Raw genomic sequence first — 24,071 nt, 5'->3', positions numbered from 1 at the left:
CCCACTTGGCCAGGGGCTTCAAACTTTGGTATCTTTGGGGAGTGAGTTGTATGTGGATGATGGAAATAACCAACCTCTCCCTTTTGATAGTATAAGAACCTACCACCTTTATAAAGAACAGCCTCCTGAGTAAGCTGATTCTATGATATCAGATGGGGGAGGCTTTTTCACATAAACGCAAGTTTAATAAAGTCCGTGTCTTTATAACTGGTGAAGAAAAGAGTCACTTGTAAGACAGCCAACATGCCAGCTTCTTTATTTTTATTGAGAAGAACACTATCATAAAGGCAGTCTGTTTGCTATAAAATAAACTGCTACACTGGACACTGGGCCTACCCTTTCAGCACTTGGAGGTTTAGAGTCTGGCCCGAGCCCATCAGCTCTCCATATGTTAACAAGGGAGTACTATACAGCCTTGCCCCCACAGCCATACAGTGACACACTGTCCACACCACAATTAGGAACCTGCTAGCACTGGAGAAATTAAAAGACGTTTTTAAAGTAAGAGAACTGAGCACATTTATAAGAGTACAATAGTTTGGGCCAGAAATCTATTAATACCTATTTAGAACAGACAGACTGACGCAGATTGAGGTTTAGATGCAGATTGAGGTTTATACCCTGAATTGTGGAGATGCTTTGTTTACCTGGAGTTAGGAGGCAATGGCACCATGGGGGGGTTTGGAAGCCTTTTAAGTTCTAGACCAAAATAAGGGAGGGCAATTTCCTGCCACCCAACCAACTGAATGGTTAAAAGCCTTAAGGCTTAACAACAACAACAACAAAACCCACACACAACTTTTTGCACTTTCTTTTTCCCTGTAAAAAACACAAACAGGCAGCACAGTAAGACAGCTGTCTGTTCCAATGGTTTTGTACCTGCTCCAAATAGCCACAGACACGGTACTTTTTCAACCTTTCCCCGCCGGTGTCAGGGACAGAGGTTTCCACAATTCGGGGCGACTGGCTTCACTATCCAGCCTGGGCAGCATATCATCCTGTGACTCAGTTTCCTGTTCTTCAGTCACCGCGGGGCCTGCGAACCGCAGTGAACGGGCTTCAGCCTCTAGGCCTCTGTAACAATCAGGTCCCTGGTGACCTGGAAAGCGGCAATGAGAGAGCTCAGCTGAATCTTCTCATTGGTGCCAACAGAAAGTCTGTACCTAAGAGAAAGCAAACGAAAGGTAAGAATATGGAATATTATGGACAGCTACCTTTTGACAACAGAATGATAGAGTTTGAAGGTGGAACAGTTTGCTAGAGAAAAGCAGGTAATAAAGCTTCATCCCAGACAGTCATCTTCAGTATGTGCCCTAACGTTTTCTTCTCATTTATACATTCGATTCAAACTGGTAAGGGGAGGGCAGCCTGGGTGGCTCAAGCAGTTTAGCACAGCCTTCAGCCCAGGGCGTGACCTAGGATGGAGCCTGCTTCTCTCTCTGCCTGTGTTTCTGCCTCTCTCTCATGAATAAATAAAATCTTTTAAAAAATGGTAAGGGGAAATTAAAAATTGATAGTTATCAATGACAGTGTTCTGAACTGAACTTCATGCTGGCTCTATAGACATACACAGAATTTACATGATAAGGATTTACTTCTTCACTCACAAAATGCATTCAGAGAAATTGTTCCTCTTTTTTATAAGTTTTAAAAACTTATATATTTTTAAATTTGTTCATGAGAGACACAGATAGATAGAGGGAGGAGCAGGCTCCCTTCAGGAAGCCTGATATGGGACTCGATCCCAGGATCCTGGGATCACGCCCTTGAGCTGAAGGCAGACACTCAACCACTGAGCCACCCAGGCATCCCCATCTTGCCACCTTTCAAGTGCCTAGTCAGTGGAGGCAAAATCATGACACTCATTACATGGAAGTGGTGACCTAATGTGTGCATGTGAAGGCCAATGACAGCAAATTAGAGTTGATTCTCTGTTGGTGTCTGTTTCAAACCCAGTGCTCCTCTCCACCTAAATACTAGCTGCTAGCTTCACTGGGGCAAATACCTGCATTTATGGAACCAGGCAAAGTGGAAAACAGAATTTATGTTTACTCTCCCCCCAGTATGGTTTGCTATGCCAAAATGCTTTCATAACAGCTGGATGGCTGGTTGTCCCTGAATAACCGAGATGTTGTAACAGCTGCGGGCCTCCCACAAGTGGCTCTTCTAGAACCAACGTGGACTCTAAGCCTTTGAGGTGTAAGGAGAGGCCTTTATCTACAATATGTAACTGAGCTGAACCTGTCCTTGTATTTATTCATGTTCTTTAAGCAAATCCTACCGTTCCTGTTTCTTTCAGTGATCCCACCAAAAACTAGATTGTACCACAGGGGATTGATGCAGACAAGCAAGTTGGAACCAACCAGGCAGAAAAAAAAAAAGAAAAAAAACACAACAGGGTAAAAAAGGGAAAAGAATCAAAATTGGGGTTTACTCACTCTATGTCTGCCATTTTGGTCAGTAAATGTACTCGAACCGAAGATGGAAAGTCAACTAGGGAAAAACAAAACTGAGTGAACAAGGGTCTGCCATCCCCTACTACTAAAACAAAACCAAACACACAATTATGAACTTAAACAGCAGGAGACACTAAACTTGTCTAGAGGGGGATCCCTGGGTGGCACAGCGTTTTGGCGCCGTCCTTTGGCCCAGGGCACGATCCTGGAGACCTGGGATTGAATCCCACGTCGGGCTCCCGGTGCATGGAGCCTGCTTCTCTCTCTCTCTCTGTGACTATCATAAATAAATTTAAAAAAAATTAAAAAAAAAACAACAACAACAAAAAAAAACTTGTCTAGAGGCCTGAGGTCACTAGGTGCCATACCTCTAAGGAAGTGATCGCTGCAGGAGTTTTCAGTTTTTACCTATTTGGTGAACAGGTTCCAAAGCAATCACAAGAACACAGGGAAGAGTCAACCACGCTGCTTTAGCAGCAGGGTAGGTTTTAAAAACAAATCCATCGATCTGTAAGTATTCATTTTCCACAATCAAAGTGCAGAGCTGGGCTTGAGCCGACCATGTTCTTGGGCAGCGATCAACCTGCTGCTTGGCCCTGGGGAGGCCCACGGAGGCACTGGCAGAACAAGCCATGGACCTGTCGGCAGTTGGCTGTGGCAGAGGAAAGAGCCTGATGGAAGAGGCCTCGGAACAGACCACCCGGAGAGCCTGAGGAAATCCTGATGCTTGCTTGGTTCCCCCCAAAAGGCCAAGTGACTTGGTCTGGGATGACTACTATGTGCTGCCAAGGTGGAGAACCAGTTCTCTGTATGGTAGATACGGCCAAGTGTGCAACTTAAGATGGTTTAGTTAAGACTGCTCTGGTTTACATTGAAGATAGTTCCTTCTCTTTCTCTCCTTTTGAGGGAAAATACCTTTAGAAATGTGAATGAAATGTACTATTTTACTGCTGTAAAATTTAAACCCTTGGAGGAAATAAAGTCAGCCCTCTGGAGCTTCTTCCCTCAGGAGCTTTAGAGGTTAAGAGTAGTTTTGGAACAGTTTTAAATACTAAAGAAAATTGACTGCAGGGCCAGGGTTTATACTTCATTCTCATCTCTTTGCTTCAAAAGCGAAGCCTCATGTTCCCTCCCTCCCTCCCACCCTTAACTCCACTCGCCTCCTCTCCCATCTCAACTAGGGAAGAACGAGAGTTACCTCTGTGCACAAACAAGTGTATCTCTGTCAGGATATCATGGAGTGCCAAGCCCTTCAGCGTTTTCAACTCCATTATATCTAGAGGAACAGTTAAGGCAGAGGGCACAGGTTCCAGAACAAACACACACCATGGAATTCTGAACCCAGATTCCGGTGAGTGGGAAGGAGGGCTTTTAGCCCCAACCAACAGAGTGGTTTCTCTCAATCTGAAGTTGCATGAGGTGGACTCCACTTGTTACCTTTTCCATGTTTCCCATTTTCCACAAGGGCTTTCTGGCAGAACTGTGTCTCTGCCTAGTAGAGAACAGAGCCCACCCATTCCCCTGAAGGCTTCCTATCACTGCCCCTGGCTTTTAATTTCACAGCAAAACAAGAGTAACACCTGCCACCCCAAGATCTGACTGCTGCTCTCCTCTGTGAGGAAGGTGGCTTCAAGACAGACCTATGTCACACTCCTTCAGGAAGAACTTCAGGGCATTAAAGACAGGACCCACTCCACCCACAGACACCGTTCATCCACAGCAAGCCGACCAGCCTCTGGAGTAGCCGTGTTTAGCCAGCAGGGTGCAGGCACTGGCTGCACCCTGGGCTCCCAGGTCACACTTGGGCCTGAGATACAGCACCTACTGTCAGCAGGACACAAGGAAGGATACTCCTGTAGGCTGTGGTGAAGTCTTGATTCAACATCCAGTCCAGAATGTTAGCAATGTCTGACTTGAGGGGGTGCCCGGTACAGGTGTAGACCGTTTCCTCTGTCACCTTCCCGAAGGCCATATTGGTGCTCTGTGCAAAGAGGGAGTATCGTGGCTGTCACGGCAGCCACCACGGTGCAGGCGGATCAGGAGGAAGCTGAGGCAGCACTGCACATGCGCAGTAAAGTGACTGGGCACAGGTCAGCTCGAACGCTGCACAGTTTACCTGGTAAGACTTGGCCTCAGCTGGAAGCATGAGAAGATGCCGCTGCTGTGTGCCAGCCAGAGTCCTGCCCTAGCTTTCCCTCACTGGCAGCACGTTATTCTTTCAATTATTTAAAACCCAAAGGTGGGGGGGGGGGGATTGTTGGTACATGATGAAATTGAGATCTTACCGCTCTCTAGATTTCTGAATTTGTAGGTTGGCTGTGCTGCTGCCTACCTAGAACTCTTCCAAAGCAGCAGCTTGAGATCTGCTACGAGTAGTACTGTACCTGCAAAATGTTCAGAGCCCTCCGCATATCTCCGCTGGAAAGGGTCACGAGCGCTTTCATCCCGTCCTCACTTAGGTCCACTCTGAAAGGAAAGAGGCAGGAGGAATTCAGAGGCCCCGAGAGCACCAGCACTCACCCAGGGAACGAGATGCCCCCCAGAACAACGAAGGCTTCCAGTAACAAACGAGAGGGGACGGATGGAGTTCACAGGACTCTCCGGATCTACCGCCGGGGCCGGATCCAGAATTCACTTTGGCTTTTAGGGCTGTGGGCTGCACGCTGGCAGTCATGGCCACTGCAGGTTGGGAAAGGCCCTCACCCAGGACCAGGCACTGAGGACCAGGTGAGCAAGCGGCTTTGCATGCTGTTCTGCGAGGCCCGGCCCGGCGAGGCCCCGGTCACAGAGCCAGAGCGCCCCCTTTCAGAAAGCGGCAGCTCGGGCGCCACTGGCGAGGCAGCTGAGTACACAGAAGGTAGCGTCTCAGCACCTTCCCTTCTGGCCCGAAAAGGCTGGAGGCGTCGGCAGAAGGGGCGCTGGCAGCCTGCAGTCTCCAGTGACAAAAGAAGAGTAGGAGGAAATCGGGACAGCTTCCAGGGGGAGGATGGATCAGGAGAAGAGCCCAGGGCCCTTATGAAGGCTGCCCAGGAGATGCCAGAGGGCGGCGGCGGCGGCGGCGAGGGGGCTGCCCACCGACCCGGCGGCCTCCCGGGGTCCCCCTCCCCGCCCCTTGCCGCCCCCCCCGCCCACCGCACGCAGCACGCAGCGCCTTCCGCTCCGGCCGGGCCGCGCTTGCTTCTCCTCACGGCTTCTCCTCACACGTACTTCTCCTCTCCTACGACGTGCTCCAGGCGGGGAACCATGAGCTCGGGGGTCAGGGGGCCGAATCGGAACCTCGTACACCGGGACTGCAAGGCCGGGATGATCTTTGACAGATAGTTACAGATGAGGCAGAACCGGGTGTTCTCGGTGAACTTCTCAATCACTGGCAGGGGAGAGGAAACGGGCGCTGAGGGCGGCGCGGGGCGCCCGGAAGGCGCAGGGGCCGGCTCCTCGCGGAGCTGCGTCCGCGCCGCCCGCCGCCATCGTAGGAGCGGTTCCTTGCAACGCGCCCCGATTCTGGACTCTGGCGTTCGAGCTGCGCCGTTGCATCAGGCTACGAAACGCGGGGCCCCTGTCCTTTGGCCTAGAATCCCGCTCGGCAGGTTGATGAAGCGGCGGAGGGGGTGGCCGTCCGCGGCCTTCCCAGGGGACTCGGTCTCGGGGCCTCGGAAGCCCCAGAGCGCTGGGCGGAGGGAGAACTCGAATTCAGAAAGCTGAGGGAACACCGGGCGCGCTGTTGCTCGGGGATCTGCCCAGACAGTCCTTCTGCAGAACAAATGCTGAAGAAAGGCTGCCAAAGCTTTTAAGATCAGAAGATGCTCTAACTGTCCTCCCCCCCTCTTAAACCCGGCCTGCACTCCACTCGTCTCGCCAGAACTCCGACAGATCACCCCGCTCTCCTAGCTCATCACCTCTGAATCTTAATGCGAGAGGTGACCGATGTCCTTTCACAGAAATCCCCTGCACCAGGTCCCTGAAGACAGACAACTCACATGATACTCCCTCGGCAAACAGAGGCGCCATGTCAGCTCTGAGTGCTGCCCCATTTCCTGGATTATTCTCCCGGCTACTGTGTGTCTCCGGGTACCAAGAGCAGAAGGGTCTACCCAGCAGCCGCTTAGGAACCACGGGCTTTCCCTACCCCATCCTCTCCCTCACCTAAGAATACAAATTCCCAGCCCCAAATTGAACCCCGTGGAAGAGGAGGATGGGACACCAGTGTCTGGTCAGACTTAAAAGTCCCATCAGGTGAGGCCCTTATCTTTAAGCTGCTGAAAGAGGGAAACCCCAACATTAGAGATTTGGTCTAGATTGACAGCAAAAGGTCAACCGATTTCTCTGGGCCGGAAGATAAATGAAAACTGTCAACCATCCATGCTGTTATCTCACATCCAAAGTTCCCAGTTCTCTTTCGAATGCACTCAGGAGCCAACACACTACATCTGGGAGCTCTTCTTACCTCTCCTCAAGGCATTCTGGGCGTCTTGAGTCATGGCGTCAGCTTCATCCAGGATCACTAGTTTGAAGCCTTTCCTAGGAAAACAAATGGTACCATCTGCATATCTCTTCGACCTCATCTCAACTTCCAGGCCCAACCTACATTAGTGCCTCGAGGCCCTGCTGGGACAGTCCCTTCCTCCTTGACCTCCGAGCGAAGCAGACATCTGTGCTCACACAGGGGACACGCCCATTACTCTCTGCTCTTAAAGGAACTAAGGTCTGACTTCGGCATGTTTGCTGCATCGTTTCCTCTGGCAAATGCACCTTTGTTCTGCGCACGCAAGGTATCCTGCTCCTCAGGGGCCTTGCTTTTTTCTATCACCTTCACCCTTCACTCATGCCTGTCTTTTCATCTTTTACTTTGTTTACCATCATCCCGGTTATCCATCCTGATGTCAATTCATTTTGGTTTAAATTCAAACCACCTCATCCGGTCTCAGGATGTTATCAGTCTTCAGTTAACTAAAAAAAATGAAGTTAATGCTTCCCAAAGAATGTGCTGATACATATATATAGACTTACATAATATTTTGATACTTGCATTCTTTCCTACTCCTGTCCTTGTACTTTCTTTCTGATGCCTACTTTTTACAAAGTCATTTTTAACCTTTATAGACTGGCAAAGGGGAGGATTGAAAAAACTAAACTCTGTCATCCCACTGATCAAAATCTCCAGGGAGAGAAATTATGCCAATAATTCTTACTTAAATATTGTCCTTGTGCTAGCGAAGCTCAGGATTGGTCCCCGAACAATATCTATTCCTCGGTCGTCTGAAGCGTTCAGCTAAATGTGGGAGAGAGAAGTCGGAGTAAATTAGAAATATGCCGGTGTGCTACCTATGAATTAATTCATTTCTTCATCAGTCCCACTAGGCAGGCTAGGTCTAGGTCTCTCAGTCTAACAGCCAAGAGATAAACACCTATTAAAAAACCACGATCACAATTGTATTTAAAACTCATAACTCACTAGATCGTTACATTACATTCTGAAAGGCAGATGAATGTGTTTTCTTCCCCTTTCAAAGACAATCAATGACATACTCTGGAGGAATAATTAATTGGCCCGGTCACAGTGAAGAGCACCTCTGGCATGAGCAGAATCATGCTAATTTTAGCTACCACAACCCACCCAGAGTGATCCAGAAGTTACCAAGTCTTTAATACATTGAGGTAAGAATACTGGTGGCAGCCAGGTTCTAAGATCTCTAACAAAAAAAAGAAGTTAAACATTTTTTTCCCCCGGCAATAGATGATATTTAGAATTTTGTAAATCTAAGTGTATCAGTCAAATCTCAGTGGCAAACAGATGGCATACTCAAATTCAGTGATTTGAAGAGAATTACATGAAGCAGTATTTTAAAAGGTGTTGGTGGGGTGTGGGGAAACCGCAAGGGCTTTGCGATACCTCTGCAACGACTAGGGCCCATTACCGACCCCAGGTCTTAGGTGAGTGGGGGAGCGGTGTGGGCACCTAGAGAAGGCTATGTGATTTGCCCTGCAGGCGGGGATGCTGTCAGCCGGTGGTGACCCCCAAGACAGGACGAGGCATCCTTCCTCTTCCCCTGACTCCAGTCAGGGCCACTATTGGCCAAACCTAACCAGGAGCCAAAGAACAAGGCAGCCTGCAGTCAATACAGCACAGCCTTCCAGCGCAAGAACAGGGTGGAGCCACGTGGAGGAGAAATCTGGACAGGCACATGGGAGACAGCAAGCTACTTAGCAACCACTCACTGAGTGACCACTGAGTGCTTGAGTATGAGTTGGCAAAGGCAAAGAAAAATACCTAGCCCTACAACTGCCCTCTAGCTGATGCCAACCAAGACCAAAATGTCTATTCTAGATAAAAAGTGACTGGAAATATTCTAGGTCTGTTCCTTTCCCCCACCTCCAGTACAGCAACTTAACTTGTGAAGTAAATCAAAGAATACTAAAAGTAAGAGACTCGAGTTCTTTGCTGAGTAAGAATAATCTTCCTGTTTACCTCCAAGACCATGGAGCCAAATTCCTTATCTTTGTATAGCTGTTTTGCACAGGCCAGGATGGTGGAAGTCTTTCCTGTCCCTGGAGGACCATAGAGGAGCAGGTGGGGCAAACGGTCTTCACTGATAAATTTTTGAACTGAGGAAGAATGAGAGAGCCCATCAGTTTCAAGAGTTACCTGATTTACCTTGGGCCCTTGGGGTTGGCCTGAATGCACTTCAATCCCATGTTCAAATCAGAGACAGATGCAGGAAAGAAAAATCCGAAGGACCTAGCTCACAGAGCAACATTCCATACAGCTCAGTCAGATACTTCGAGGTTATTACTCAGCAGAGACATAACCAAGAAATTTATACAAGTCTTCCAACTAGAATGACAGCAACTGACACATGGATGCTTACTGGTACTCAAAATGTCCTGATGAGAAATCAGATCATTCAGCGTCTGTGGCCGGTATTTTTCAACCCTGAAAGACAATTTAGCAGGGATTACAATATATACCAATGCAAGAACACACTGTTATGTGCAAAAGAATCCTTTCCTACCCTAATGAAAAGAGGAAGAGAAACAAAATCCTCTAAGTTTGAATACAGACCACTGGTTCTCAACCAGAGGTAATTCTGTCCTCCAGGAAACACTCAGTGATATCTGGAGACATTTTCAGCTGTCACAATTGGGTGGAGGTGCTACAGGCCTCCAGTGGATAGGCACCAGGGATGTCACTAAACCCTACAATGCACAGGACAGTCACCATGCCCGCCTCCACCAAGCGTCTAGCCCAAAATGCCAATAGTGCTGCTCTAATTTCACTTTCCCAGCTGTCTGCCTATAAATAATCTCAACCTGGATGGGCACCTATTATTTCAAAATAAATTAAAAACTGAACTCATTGGGGCTCCTGGGTGTCTCAGTCGGTTAACCATCTGCCTTCAGCTCAGGTCCTGATCTCAGGGTCCTAGGATCCCACTCTGCATCAGGCTCCTTGCTCAGCAGGGAGTCTGCTTTTCACTCGCCCTCTGCTCCTCCCCCACACTCACGTTCTCAAGTAAATAAAATCTTTGTTAAAAAAAATTGAACTCATACCCAACTATACATCAAAAGATGAATGGATAAATAAATGGTGGTCTATCCATACAATGGAATATTATTCACCCATAAAAAGCAATGAAGCCATGACACCTGCAACAGTACAGGTGGACCCAGAAAACATGATGCTGTGAAAGCAGCCCAGTCACAAAAGGCCACATACTGATTCTATCCATGTAAATATCCACGGTAGTCACTCCAGAGGCAGAAAGCAGATTAACGGTTTCAGCAAGTGGAGTCTGGGGGTGAGGGGGGAGATGGCGAATAACTGCCAATAGGTGTGAAGTTTCCATTGGGGTAAAATGAAAAATTTTGGAACTAGACAGTGACCTGGTAGCACAACATTCTCAATGTACTTAAAGTCATTGAATTACACACTTTACAATGTTTACAACTGTAAATTGGATGTTATGTGTTCTTTCCATGAGAAAAGCAAACTGAACTCAAGAGACAAGACCGACCAACTTGGAGCTTTCAGAAGAACTCAAGCTGAATCCCATCAGTTTCTAAAACACCATCCAGATGCAGCCGTGGAAGTAGGATGCTCAAGAGGGCAAGCTCTGATTTCACCTGGATGCAAATCCCAACCTATTTTCCTGCTCTGGACCTCAGGTAAGTCATTTAACCTTTTTGTTTTCCAACGGGAATAACGACCTACCTCCTAGGGTGTTTGTAAAGATCAAGCATCTAACAGGGTCCCCGCTAATCTAACAGGAAGCCATTTAAATACAACTCGACTGGGGAGCATTATTAGGACCGTTGTCCTTTCCGTTGAGAATTTGAGCAACATTGCCTGAGGATTCCGGCAAGGGTGGAGAGACTACTTTGGCCCGAGGCCGATGCAAAGTCAGAAGAGGAGGGACTGAAACCTCTACGCTGTCACCCAGTGAATACCAGGAATGGGGGCGGTGGGGGTGGGGCAGCGGGAAGACCTGGAAAAGGCCTAAAAGAACGGAGGGCGCTGGGGGTGTCAAGGCGAAATTCTGGGGCTCCGGCCGGCCGCAGGTCGGGGGCGGTCGGGCGAGGTCACCGGTCCCCTTTCCCGCGGCTGCCGGGCCTCCTCCTACCAGGGCAGGTTTCTGATCTTGGCCGCCGCGGGCTGCTGCTCCTGCTGCGCTGAGGTCTCCATGGCGCGGTGAGAGAGGCGTCCGGGCCCGCCCGCGTCGTCGCGGCCCCCGCGGTCCCGCACAGCTACCCGCCGCGAGCCGACCCCGGCCGGGACCCTGGCTCTCAGAGTTCGCGCGCAAAAGCAACTCTCGCGAGATGTAGCCTCCTGCTTCCGACTTCCTCCCTGGGTCCCGCCCCCTCTCTGTTGCCAAGGGGTCGGTTACCAGGTTACCGGGAGGCGCCGGCCGCACGCCTCCCTCGGAGTCCGCCCTTCCAGCCCCCGCTGCCCTCCCGCGCGCGCGACGGAGCTTCCCGGGCCCCGGGAACCCGGGAAGCTAGAGAGGCGAGGCCATCCCCTGCAGCCGCCAGTCGTCTTTACAAACTAAGTGTCACGGCCAGAGCCAATTCCAGCTACCAGCAAAGTTCAAACCCTCACCGTTCAGAGGAACAGAGAGCGTCCAGCCCTAAAAAACAAGACAAACAAACCCGAGGATAAAACAACCGCGATTCCCTAGGAAAAAAGACTCCAAAAAACCTTTTGGCCCCAAAGCTGGGAGGTGAGTACTTCGAATTGATGAACAACTCCAAACACACACAACTCCAATTTACCTCCCAAATCCATGCCCCTCGCCCAACAAAATCTAGAGAACCAAGTTCCGGAAGCAACCCCAGTGAAAAACAAAAAATAAACTTCCAGTTAGGTTAATGTGTGTGACTGGAAAGCGCTAGTTACCAAACATGGAGGACAGGGACCCTGTGATCTGAAGATAGGAGAACCAGTATTGAAATTTTTTCTGCAATGAGGTGATTATGGAGCACTTTTATTTTCTTCTATTTTGCTGATCTGTATTTCCCAGCAATATGTATTACATATTACAGATCACATGCTTTATCCATAATAAAGTTGTTTGTTGTTATTTTTTTAACATGTTGAGAAGGACATGAGGAAGAGAAGGGAGAAGACATGAGGCTGGCCTGAGTCAGGAGTGTACAGATGCCAGAAGTAGCTACTCCTAGGCCACCTGGGTGGCTCAGCCAGTTAAGCACCATCTGCTTTCACCTCAGGTCCTGATAATTGAGCCCTGCGTCATTTACCTGCTCATCAGGGAGTCTGCTTTTCCTTCTCCCTTAAATTAAAAAAAAAATTTTTTTTAAGTAGCCGCTCCTTGCATCTTATTACATCACTGGCACCTGCCCCAGGAACAGAGTAGAGGGACAGTTGGGCAAATACATGATGGTGACTATGCTTCACACTAGCCCCTGCCTATAGACTCAGAAGAAGGTGGGGAGGGCGGTCAGATGTGGTTTGTAGTATGACTGTGGCTAACTCTAACTCTGGTTGTTGAGGCCCTTAGTGTGCCACTTTGCTGCTTAGCTTTGGGCAGCTTGCCTCTCTTCTAGTCTAATAACCTCTACTCCAAAGGTGTCTCGAGAATCAAGTAACACATGTGTGGCATCTGGTACATGGCCACTTTACTCTCTTCTTCCCTTCTAGCACTTTCCACCCACCCTATTTGTGTTTCAAATGTTTCCTCTCAAGCAAAAGCCTACTCAAGAATTGGCTGGTGTGACGATGCCCACCAGGGTCGGTTTTATGTGTTGACGTGACTGGACTCTGGACGCCCAGGAAGCTGGTAAAATATTTGGAGGCTGTGTCTCTGAGGGTGTTTCTGAAAGAATTTGGCATTTGAATCGGTGGCCTGAGTAAAGATTATCTCACCAGTTCTGGGGGAATCAAAATCCACTGAGGGCCTGAATAGAATGGAAAGGCAGAGCAAGGGTGAATTTGCTCTTTTTGAGCTGGGATATCCATCTTCTGTTGCCCTCAGGCATCAGCACTCTTGATTCTCAGGCCTTTGGGTTCAGACTGAATGACACCGCTTGGCTCTCCTGAGTCTTCAGTTTGCAGATAGCAGGTCTTGGAACTTCTTGGCCTCCCACATCATGTCAGCCAATTCCTAGGATATAAAAAAGATGAATATATATATGTGAATATAAAATGAATATATATGAATATAAAAATATAAAATATTTTAAAATACAAAATATAATATGAATTATGTTATTGATGTAATGTATAAAACTAAATCATATATCATATATAATGTAAAAATATTTTAAAGCCTACATAAATACAAATATAATTGACATATAGATAGCCATTCTGCTAAGGGGTCTTTGCAATAGAAAGAAACATACCACTACCTCCTTGAGCTGGAAGATATGAGTGAGACTGAACAAAGTTCTTGTAAAACTCTGTGTGCACCTGCTTGTTCAGTCAGCTTGGGATGTAGAATTCTTCTGTGTGACATATTTTATATTTACAAAGTCATGTATTGTGTGCCTCCCCAATGGATTGTAAGCTCACTGGGAGGCAAGGCTTTGACTTATTCACCTCTGTACACCTGGTGCCTGGAACAGTGCCTGGCTCAAAGGAAACACTTAGTTAATAATTGTTCCATGAATAAATGAATGAATGAATGATAATAGCTAATATTCATTAGGCAGTTATGATGGGCCAGACACTATTCTAAGTGCTTTGCTTTACATTTATTGTACTCACTCAGTTGTCAAGATAAGCCTAAGCCACTGTCATTAATCCCATTTCATAGACATGTTAGGTCACTTGCCCAAAAATTTAGTAGGTTTTGTGACTTGATGTAAGGGGTACAACCGGATCTTTTGTGTGATCCTATAGCCCAGACTGATAGCCACTAAGCTAGTGTGGTCCCTGGCCTAGCAGCAGCAGGTGTATCCCCTGGGAACTTGTTAGAAATGTTAATTATTCTTCTCCTCACCCCAAACCCACTGAATCTGAAACTCTGGGGGTGGGCCCAGCCATCTGTGCTGTAACAGGCCCTCCAGGGGATTCTGATGCACTCAAGTTTGAGAACCACTGCCCTCCCCTCCACTGTTTCTCAGTCCTTGAGATCTACTGTTTCTCAGTCCTTGAGGTCCCCATCACTTCACTTTCTAAGAATGAGAATGGGTGCTCACATGCATACTCTGGAAAAACAGAGGTGTCCATTTAATGTGTGTGTGTATGGTTTTGTTTGTTTCTGTTATTAATTGAATTAATCGGAGGTATAGTCCTTTGGGCAAGTTACTTAATACGTCTTTGGACCTCAGTATTGGCATTTGTAAAATGGGCGTGGGTAGGAGGCTGGCCTAGACTGAGAGATGACATTAAGAGCACCTGAGGATTTTACAAAATTCCAATACCTGAGATCCAGTCTGACCCATTAAACTTGGCCTCTGGGAGTGGGACCAAGCCTTGGCAGTTTAAAAAAGCTTCCCAGGTGATGAGAGTCAACCCAAGTCGAACTAGGGCCCATCCTGAGCCGATCACAGCAATCCTAGTCCCCTGATTTGCATAAAGGTGAGCATGTGACCCAGTTCTGCCTAATGAGATGGAAGGGGAGGAGGGGGCGGGCCCTCTGGGAAACAACTTCTTACGAACTTTGTGGAAGCTTGTTCTGAGTGGTCTTTCGCCTTTCTCCCAGGAGAAAGATTTTGTCACTTTAAAGAGAAAGAGGTAAGAGACCAAAATTACAAGCTCACCTGTGTCTAAGCAGCCTGGGAGTTAGTATCTAAAGCAAGAGGGATGGATGGAAGATTTAAGCAGAAAAGGAATGCTATAACAAAATATTGGCTGGCTCACTATCCATCAGAAGGCTGGAGACCCCGACTTGGAAAATGGGACAAAGACAGGCCAAGGAACTGAAACCATAGTCCAAATTACACCACGGAACCAACCAGTAAGGAAAGTGTAGCTGCTTCCGACCTTCAGAGGCCCCTGCCCCCTCGCTGCCCCTGGAAACTGGATGTTGCTTTCACCATTTCCACTGTCGGAAAGAATTCACCCATTCCTTCCCTGGATGCTAACTGAAACTAGCACCCCATTTCGAGTCTGGGAAGATATGCCTGCTTGTCCAGGCTGGGGCTGCATGCTAGCAAGTCCCTGATACAGAGCTTGAATGGCAAGGACTAATGTCTGCCTCCCACCAAGACTTGTGAACTGAGGACATTCTTGAATATAGGAGAGGGGTCAGATGCTGGCGACAAAAGATCACAAACATCCACTTTGCCAGTATCCAGCTATGAGGGATGGCTGCCAAATGTTGCCAGAATTTAGGATTTTTTATTTTATTTTATTTTTTTCAGAATTTAGGATTTTTAAAGGCAAATCATAAATTTAGATTTTTTTCTGTGAAATTACTGTATTTTTTTAAAAGATTTTATTTATTTATTCATGAGAGACACAGGGAGAGAGAGAGAGAGAGAGGCAGAGACACAGGCAGAGGGAGAAGCAGGCTCCATGCAGGGAGACCCACGTGGGGCTCAATCCGGGGTCTCCAGGATCACACCCCAGGCTGCAGGCAGCACTAAACCGCTGCACCACCAGGGCTGCCCCTACTGTATGTTAAATATTGACAACTAATTAAAAAAAAATCTGGTCAGGAACATATGTTGGATCACTTTGTGACTTTTTCTTTCTCAAGTACAGATGACCAGGCAAAAGATGGAATTATCCCTTCTTACCCTCTGCCTAGATTAAGGGTAAGAATCTGGGCAAGAATCTGGGGGAATTAAGGGTAAATCAAGCTGGTATCTCCATGCGAATTGTGACATTCATGAGCATAGGCACAAACTTTTCTTATGTAATCAGAACCAGATTTGGAAATGCTTTAATAAAACAGCAGGTCCTAGAGATGGCAGGATCAGAAGTTACAAACAAAATTACCAACGAAAGACATTTGCTCTTAAATTGAATTAGGGAAAGGGAGCCCTGGATTTTATTACTCTCAGCTTTGGAACAAACTTGGCTTTAGACACAGCACTTACTGCCTTAGTTTATTTTTAAGATTTGTTCTTATGAGAGAAAGGGATGCGAGGCTATCTTTGGAAGATGCTGGCAGAAGAAAATCAAAGTGGGTCTTTCTCCTGAGCATGTTTATACTGGTGAAATCATGTTTAAATGAAGAACAAGGACTTGAAGAAGGAAAAAAAAATCCCAAAGGGCAATTTGAAGAGTTTGTGTAGAGGAAGGACCATCTTCTTTGGTGACCACAGCAAAATCAAAGACTGATAAGGGACATAAATCCTTGGGGACATGTTTCCCCTTCAGTGACTTTCTCTTGTCAGAAGCCTCAAAATGCCCCATGTCAGAGTTTAGGGAAATCCATTCATCATCCCCTAATGTGTGTTATTGAATAACTAAGAAATGGTTATTTTTTTTATTCCTGAATCTGATATGCTTTAAGTTTGAGACTGAGAGTGTGATTCATATCAATTTTCTCCAGGGGCTCAAAAAAAATTCACATTTTAAAATTTTTCTAAATTAAATATGTGGCTCCAAGTCCTCCACTGTCTCTTCCTCAAGCCAAGGGAGTTTGGAAATTCATTCTGTGGGAGTTGGGTCCCTTCCCTTGCCTGGCGTCATCCAAGAAGGCTGAGAGGTTGTGGGGAAATGGGCCGGAACATTTGAGGAAGGGCTTTTAGTCTTCAGTTTTTCCTGTAGTCTGTTGGAATAGACGCTCTTTGTCCTAAAGTTAGAGGTTTAGACTTCCCTGTGCCCCTCCTCTGAAATTCTTCCACCTTCTCCTCCTCGCCTGCTTACTAACTCAAAGTGAGGTTCCAGAACCAATAGTATAAGCACTCCTTGGGAGCCTGTTAGAAATGCAGAATCTCTGGACCCAATCCAGGACTCCTGAATCAGAATTGCATTTTAACAAGGTCTCCAAGCAGCTGGTGTGCAGATTTCAGCCGAGAAGCCCCAGATACCACATAATGTATCTCTCTCCCACCATCTTGCTCCTCACCGCTGTTCTGCATCTTTAGGGTGGGATTCTTCAGAGAGTAGGGCCACTGGTCTCTCCAGTACACTCCCACCTCTCCTCTGCTAAGCGCCTAGCATTTTGATAATTCAACTCCAAGTCCCAAAGTTTCAAGGCACCTAAGCTCCCCTGAGCTGGGCAAACCCAATGCTCCAGGATTCAGAGGCTTAATTGCTTGGGGAAAAGAAAAGAAAAGAAAACAAAACAAAACAAAAAACCTGAGTTTTTTTTGTGATGAGTCTGCAGTAGAAAGTAAGTCCAGCTAATTTCTCAGTCATACTAATAATAGGCCCTCTGGGCTGATGAAATTTTAAAAATATTTCTTCTAGAGTCTTCCTGATTCCTTCCAGTTTGAGTCCAGCATAATTGCCCTGGGCTAGAATCTCTAGGGCCATCTTGATTAAAAAAGAGGAAAAGGTGTTCATAAGCAGTGGATGGAAGTGTAGTTACATTATCCTGGCTCTGTCTAGTAGGTCCAGCCATAGACCACACTGCCTTTGGGTCTATGCAACAGAATCACGAGGCAAAAAGCAGTTGGTGTGTACCTGTTGTACAGTCTGTGTTGCAAAACAAGGGGACTGTTTCTCTCCCCTCTCTCATCATAGCAGGGACCCCGGGGGGGGGATGTAGTGAAGTAAGAAATAGACCTTAATATTGGCAAAAGACTGCAGATTCAATTCAAGGACGAATAGTAATAAGAAAATGCAAATTACTATCATTATTTACGTTGCATGGCAGAGTTACACAACACTTTATTATACAGTAGATGCTATACAAAGAACTGCTATTTATAGACATTTCGTCCTGTTCCTCCAATCTCCCTAAACTCACTCTTTCAAAGCATCTGGCCCAAGTTCAATGGCAATGTGATAAAAAAAAATACATATTTTATTTATTTGTTTTTTAAAGATTTTATTTATTTATTCATGAGAGACACAGAGAGAGAGAGGCAGAGACCTAGGCAGAAAGAGAAGCAGGCTCCCTGTGGGGAGGCTGATGCAGGACTCCATCCCAGAACCCTGGGATCATGACCTGAGCCAAAGGCAGACGTTCAACCACTGAGCCACCCAGGTGCCCCAAAATACATTTATTTTAAATAAGTGCAATACTGAAAAATAAAACAAGAGAGCAATACTGAAAATTGAAGAACCAAGGGTTCCCCAAGTCAATGTGAAGAATTTTTAAACTTGAAGATATTTTAAGTGTTCCAAAGATCTAGATGTTCAAAATATATTTTAAAAATTCTTGGGCAGCCCAGGTGGCTCAGCGGTTTGGCACTGCCTTCGGCCCAGAGCCTGATCCCGGAGACCTGGGATCGAGTCCCACGTCGGGCTCCCTGCATGGAGCCTGCTTCTCCCTCTGCCTGTGTCTCTGCCATTCTCTCTCTCTCTCTCTCTCTCTCTCTGTGTGTGTGTCTCTCATGAATAAATAAATAAAATCTTTTAAATAAATAAATAAAAATTTTAAAAAATCCTTTCAACTTAAGAGAAAGTTTTGTTGTTGTTGTTTTTAAAGCGAGGCAGCTTAGAAATCAATCTTATTCCAAACTGAAGATACTTGGCAAATGTGCAGGAAATTAGAATATCTGGCATGTTCATTAATATGAAGATTGGACAATTGTGTCTTGAAAAAGTCTTAAAATTTAAAGGTCATTTAAAGTACAGATTTTTAAAAAATTAATGAAAGCAAATTTCCTTTCTTAAAGGGGTATCTAATTAAAGTTTCCTGAATTTCATGGGAGTGAATTATCTTGTACCCTCTGCTTTAATTTTTTTCTTAAATTTTTAAGGGATATTGGACAAAAACAACATATTCAGTATGTCATATTTTGGCAAATGTCAACTAGAACTGGCTCGTTAAATGTGGGTTATCTTCAGTTTATGCCAATTAATTTAAAATGCTTTCTTTAAAAAAATTTTTTTTAAGATTTTATTTTATTTTATTTTATTTTTTTGAGAGAGAGACAGAGAGCACACAAATGGGAGAGGCAGAGGGAGAAGGAGAAGCAGACTGCTGAACAGGGAGCCAGAAGTGTTTCTTGATCCAGGGACTCTGGGATCATGACCTGAGCCAAAGGCAGACACTTAACAGAATGAGCCACCCAGACACCCCTAAAATGTTTTCTTAATGCTAAATTCAAATAAGCTCTTGGTTTTGCTACAGCTTCTAATTTTCTTTTGTTGTTCAGGTGATTTGAAATTATAATTGAGAATAAATTTTGCTAAATTAACACATAAAAAGGCATCACTAGAAACGTTTTCCATTGCATAATTCCAAATGCCATGGAAATAGTTGGCATATTTGGATAATCATGTAACTTAATTCCATACGTACATATTTCAAAATTATCCATCTGCTTAACACCAGGAAGGGTTTCAATGGTAAGATCTTGGTGTACCCGATTGTGGAGAACTTGGTGTGATAAAATTTGCAAAATCAAAATCGTGTTGTTTCTTTAAAAAAACAATTAGTGGGATTAGAAAGTTGGTCCAAGCCTGCAATATGTTATGAGAACAAGAAAACAAGATCATGTATTCATGTGTCCCTGTACTCCTCCTATGTGACCACCAGGGAGAAGACACACGCAGAGGTAATGAACTAAAGATCCTCCTAGGTCTTAAGGACTAGGCGACTTTAGCTTAAGCTTTACTGTTTTTAACCAAGCAAGACCATCTCACTTGAAATTATAAGTGCTGAAAAACTACAGTGACATTCAAACCCCGCCTTAAGTATATTTTATTGGGAAAATACCTTGACATCTTTAATCCCAACTACTACAAACTATCCCAATACTAGTACTAAGCTATGGTAGATAACTTCTCCTTTGATTTGTAACAACTTTATAAACAGAATGGGTACCAGTTATTTATAAATACATAAATAAAGAGACACCTGAGTGGCTCAGCAGTTGAGCATCTGCCTTCGGCCTAGGCTGTGATCCCAGGGTCCTGGGATCAAGTCCCACGTTAGGCTCCCTGCATGGAGGTTGCTTCTCCCTCTGCCTATGTCTCTGCCTCTGTGTGTCTTTCATGAATAAATAAATAAAATCTTTAAAAAAAAAAAAAAAGAAAAATACAAAGATACATAAATAAGGTGACCGTGGTAGATTGTCTGCAAAGATGGTTGCTGCCCATTCCTTCTGTCCCAATGGGCTGCATGCAGCTCCTGCTCTCAACACCTGGATTCTATTTCCTCACTCCTTGAAGGCTGGTTTTGACTTGCTTTGACCAAGAGAATGTGGTGACAGTGCCATTCCAGAACTTCCAAGCTGAGGCCTGGAAGTTTACCCTTTAGCTAGAAGGAATACCATCTGCTGTGTCAAGAAGTCCAGGCTTTTCTGCTGGAGAAAGAAGCCAAGGTAGGGGGACTCCAGGAACTCAGATGATAGCCAGAAGGCCCCAGAGACATGAGGGAGTCCAGCTAACACCACAAGGAAAGAAGCCCAGCTGTCCTATGCGGTCCTCAGTTGTTCAAGCCATTCTAGCTGAAGCCCTATGAGTGAGGCCATCTTAGGTCCTCCAGCCCCACAGGGAGCCACCCCAGCTAACACCATGGGAAACACACATGAACTGTCCCTTTGAGCCCTGCCCTAGTTCCTGGTCTACAGATTCATGAGCAAATAAAATGGTTGTTATTTTTCACCATTACATTTGGATGTGGTCTATTATATAGCAGCAATAGATAACATCACAGTGGCAATTTTCTATTAAAATTGGGACTTACCAACTTTTTCTTTTTTGAGATTATTTATTTATTTATTCATGAGAGACATAGAGAGAGACAGAGACATAGGCAAGAGGAAGAAGCAGGCTCCCCCAAGGAGCCTGATGCGGAACTTGGTCCCGGAACCCGGGATCACACCCTGAGTCAAAGGCAGATGCTCAATTTCTGAGCCACCCAGGCGTCCCAGGACTTACTAACTCTTGAAACATTTTGGAGGTTGAAAGGAAAAGACAAGTAGAATATTCATTAACCAATGCTGTCATAATGACGGGAAATTTTAAAGTCCTTTTGAAAAAGTTTTGTGGCTATGCTTATAGACAATCTTATTTGCTAATAATTCTGTCACGGGGAGTGATTTATTTATAAGTTAGCTAATATGTAACCTTGACTATAGCAATGACAAAAGTAGTTTTTTCAATACTTATCTCATTTTCACTTGGTTATGATGTAAATGAGAAATTTCAAGGAAGCTGTAAGAAAGAACAGCCTTACAAACCAGACCCTCTGCTAAGCACTCCTAGGCTGCTAATATAATCTGTATAAAGTACACTTGATATACTTGTATATCAATAGAAATGCTTGTCTGCATGTATTCCTAGACCTAAGGCCAAAAGAAATTTATCTAGGCCTAAAACATGTTTTAAGTAAGTTAGAATTTTTATTCAAATTATAAATATGACTTGCAATACTAGTACTGAATTTTTAAAAACTTGGCCACCTCATGTTACCAAATTTGCCAGCATTTTGACAATGGTATGTATGGAAACATTGCTAGCAGTTTTGTCGACCTCAGGATTTTTTTTTTTTTATCTGCAAAATTGGGATAGATTTTTTTTTAAGAAAAGAACATTTAAATTAGCAGGTGACATATGGATCAGATACTAGCTATATTTGGTGCCTGTTCACTAGAAAATTACATAAAAGGATAGTTAGGAAAGGAGGTGAAAAAGAACCAGTAATAGGAGCCAAATACTAAGGGAAGAAAAGTCTAGTTTATACATAAGACATTATTAGCTTAAGGCATTTTGTTCTGTAATGTAACTGTTGTAAATGTAGGAAGAGAATAGGAGAAAAGTGGTAAATATACAGAAAATAACAGGAGAACAAAGTGACTTAAAAAAACAGGTTCATGCACATATACTGAGGGAAAGAATATAAACTAGTCTACTGAGTTTCCATTTGGGGACATTATTTTGGACTAGATAATGTAAAAACTTTCCCCACAGTTAATAATCATCTAGATAATGCTGGATAAAATATAACACCACCAGAAAACAGGAATAATCTTTAGGAGTCAGAAAAACAGAAGGTGAAAACCAAACTGGTAAGGATTGTCTACATGCATCAGGGGAGGGGTTTCAGTTGTAAAAGTCCCAAAGACAGGGGACAAAATTTGGGGGGAAGGGAATTGTGGCCTCCACCCAAAGACCCTCAAAGAGCTACACCCTTATAGAGAAAAGGATGGAGGGACTAGAAAATTTCATCTAGCCAACATAGGGAGATAACAAGGAAGCTTATTTCGTTTATTCTGGACCCAGAGTGGGAAAGAAATACCCCCTTAGGGCAGCCCTGGTGGCGCAGCGGTTTAGCACCGCCTGCAGCCCAGGGTGTGATCCTGGAGACTCGGATCGAGTCTCACATCAGGCTCCTTGCATGGAGCCTGCTTCTCCCTGTGCCTGTGTCTCTGCCTCTCTCTCTCTCTGTGCTTCTCATGAATAAATAAATAAATAAATCTTAAAAAAAAAAAAAAAAAGAAATACCCCCTTAGAATTTGTCACAATAGGACTATACTAATTTAGGCTTGGGGTTCAAATTCACACTATGAGGAACCCTCAAACCAAGAAATGAGCTAAACAAACTCTGGAAGGACAAACCTTCAGTCTAGATGTACTGGATTCCCACAAATAAAGATCTATGTGTTTGAAATTACAAAACACACAAGGAAAGAATTCACCATGAGCAAGAGTCAACAGAAACAACAAACAACAAGATCAGATCCCAAATGCTTCAGATAATTGGTTTACTAAAGACCCATTTAAAATAAATTGGTTTCCAATGATTAAAGCCACACATAAACTAATAAACACAAGAAAAGGACAACTCTTAAAATAGATGAAGTACTTTTGAAAAAGAAACTAAGATGTCTTCATCTTGGTAAGTGATTTTTCTCTTTATCGTTGTCAGTGGAACCAAATATTCAACATGAGACTGCACCTACGCATTGTATATTAACCAGAAGCGGTAAAATTTCCCCATGAGTCATTCATTATCACTCATTTAGCAAACATTTATCAACACCTGCAATGTGCCATCAACTGTGCTATGCCTGGAATGAGGTCATGGGGGAGGCGTTCAGCAGGTGAAGGAGACAGACCCTCCAGTGGGGCAGAGAGAATTTCAGGCAAGACAGACGTGGAGTTCATTTCTAGCATGATGCAGGATGAAGGAAATAAAACAAAGACCCAGGCTAGGAGGGGCCTAGAAAAAACCTAAGGAAGTGATGCTTTAGCAGAGACTCCAAGAGTGATTAGAATTCAGGAGATAGAGAGGCAGGGAAGAGGGATGTTGGAAGGCCTAGATTCAAGGCAGACTGTGCATTTAGTCTGCAAGAAGACCACTAAGAATGAAGAAAGCCAGTGGGGGGGGGGGGGGGGGGAGGGCATGGGTTGTACGTGTAGGTCTACCATGGGAGGCTGAATAGCTCTAGGGGCCAGATTCTTTTTTTTTTTTTTTAAGATTTTATTTATTTATTCATGGGGGGCGGGGACACAGAGAAAGAGAGGCAGAGACATAGGTAGACAGAAGGAGAAGCAAGTTCCCTGTGGGAAGCCTGATGTGGGACTCGATCCTGGGGCTCTGGGATCACGCCCTAAGCTGAAGGCAGATGCCCAACCACTAAGCCACCCAGGCATCCCTGGGGGCCAGATTCTGAAAATCACTTTCTGCAAGACCAACGGGCACAGATTTGGATTTATCCTGTAGGTATTGGGGACATTTTGGAGAGAAGAGACCTTCAAATTTAAGCTTTGGTAAAACCGTTCTGGGGACAAGGCACCAGATGGTTTAGTAAAAGGTAGATCTCAAGGTTGTTGTAGCCACAAAGAAAAGGAAGTTCTTATCCTGGCAGTTTTTGGGGAAAACACTCAAAACTATTTTGATAAATATCAATAGGGAAATGAAACAGTTAAGAGAAAGCAAGCTTAGAAATGCATCCACTGTGCATTCCTAAGTAGAAAAACAAGCATAAGAATAATATATAGAACATACTTCCATTTTTAAAAATGGAAACAAAAACCTAAAATCACCCCTACCTACATGTGTGTGCATGGTAAATATATATATATTAATATGAAAAAAAAAGCTCCAAAGAACTTCTAGCCTCCTTTTCTTGTTCCTC

General features: G+C 45.0%; 2 protein-coding genes across 25 annotated transcripts in view; one reads left to right on the top strand and one right to left on the bottom strand.

Annotated features, from left to right (window-relative positions):
* Nucleotides 1-230: 230 nt before the first annotated feature.
* RFC5 (replication factor C subunit 5) lies at nt 231-11,259 on the bottom strand. Of its 4 annotated transcripts, none has more exons than XM_038575257.1 (11): nt 11,075-11,257; nt 9,323-9,387; nt 8,923-9,059; nt 7,646-7,725; nt 6,901-6,974; nt 5,664-5,823; nt 4,841-4,922; nt 4,308-4,437; nt 3,655-3,732; nt 2,439-2,493; nt 231-1,163 (listed from the first exon to the last, which is right to left on the bottom strand). In XM_038575257.1, exons 1-11 carry the CDS (start codon nt 11,134-11,136, stop codon nt 1,067-1,069), a joined length of 1,020 nt encoding a protein of 339 aa, XP_038431185.1. In that variant the 5' UTR covers nt 11,137-11,257; the 3' UTR covers nt 231-1,066. The 4 variants fall into 4 exon arrangements, 3 of the variants coding, with proteins under 3 accessions (XP_038431185.1, XP_038431186.1, XP_038431187.1); XR_005379236.1 differs by lacking the exon at nt 231-1,163 and adding an exon at nt 2,865-3,108 and having other exon boundaries at nt 11,075-11,259; XM_038575258.1 differs by lacking the exon at nt 3,655-3,732 and having other exon boundaries at nt 4,278-4,437; nt 11,075-11,259.
* The window catches only part of KSR2 (kinase suppressor of ras 2), a 446,464-nt gene continuing 428,012 nt past the window's right edge, over nt 5,620-24,071 (top strand). For 9 of the 21 annotated variants that reach the window (XM_038575241.1, XM_038575236.1, XM_038575237.1 and 6 more), the window contains exons 1-5: nt 5,622-7,225; nt 7,967-9,535; nt 10,441-10,619; nt 10,722-11,671; nt 12,610-12,748. The gene's annotated coding sequence lies outside the window, so the exon portion shown is untranslated. Of the gene's footprint in view, nt 7,226-7,966; nt 9,536-10,435; nt 10,620-10,721; nt 11,672-12,609; nt 12,749-24,071 lie in introns of all 21 variants that reach the window. The other 12 variants (XR_005379235.1, XM_038575233.1, XM_038575253.1 and 9 more) reach the window with 9 other exon arrangements.

This window comes from Canis lupus, chromosome 26, assembly GCF_011100685.1.
Source record: "Canis lupus familiaris isolate Mischka breed German Shepherd chromosome 26, alternate assembly UU_Cfam_GSD_1.0, whole genome shotgun sequence".
Taxonomy (NCBI): domain Eukaryota; kingdom Metazoa; phylum Chordata; class Mammalia; order Carnivora; family Canidae; genus Canis; species Canis lupus.
Note: the sequence above shows the minus strand (reverse complement) of the source record. Positions and strands in the feature narration are given on the sequence as shown.

Coding starts and splice junctions, on each gene's coding strand:
- RFC5 (XM_038575257.1), bottom strand. CDS start 11,136: ATGGAGACCTCAGCGCAGCAGGAGCAGCAGCCCGCGGCGGCCAAGATC. Junction 5,824..6,900: donor CCAGAATGCCTTGAGGAGAG/GTAAGAAGAGCT, acceptor CTCCCCTGCCAG/TGATTGAGAAGTTCACCGAG. Junction 4,438..4,840: donor GGGCTCTGAACATTTTGCAG/GTACAGTACTAC, acceptor CTCTTTGCACAG/AGCACCAATATGGCCTTCGG.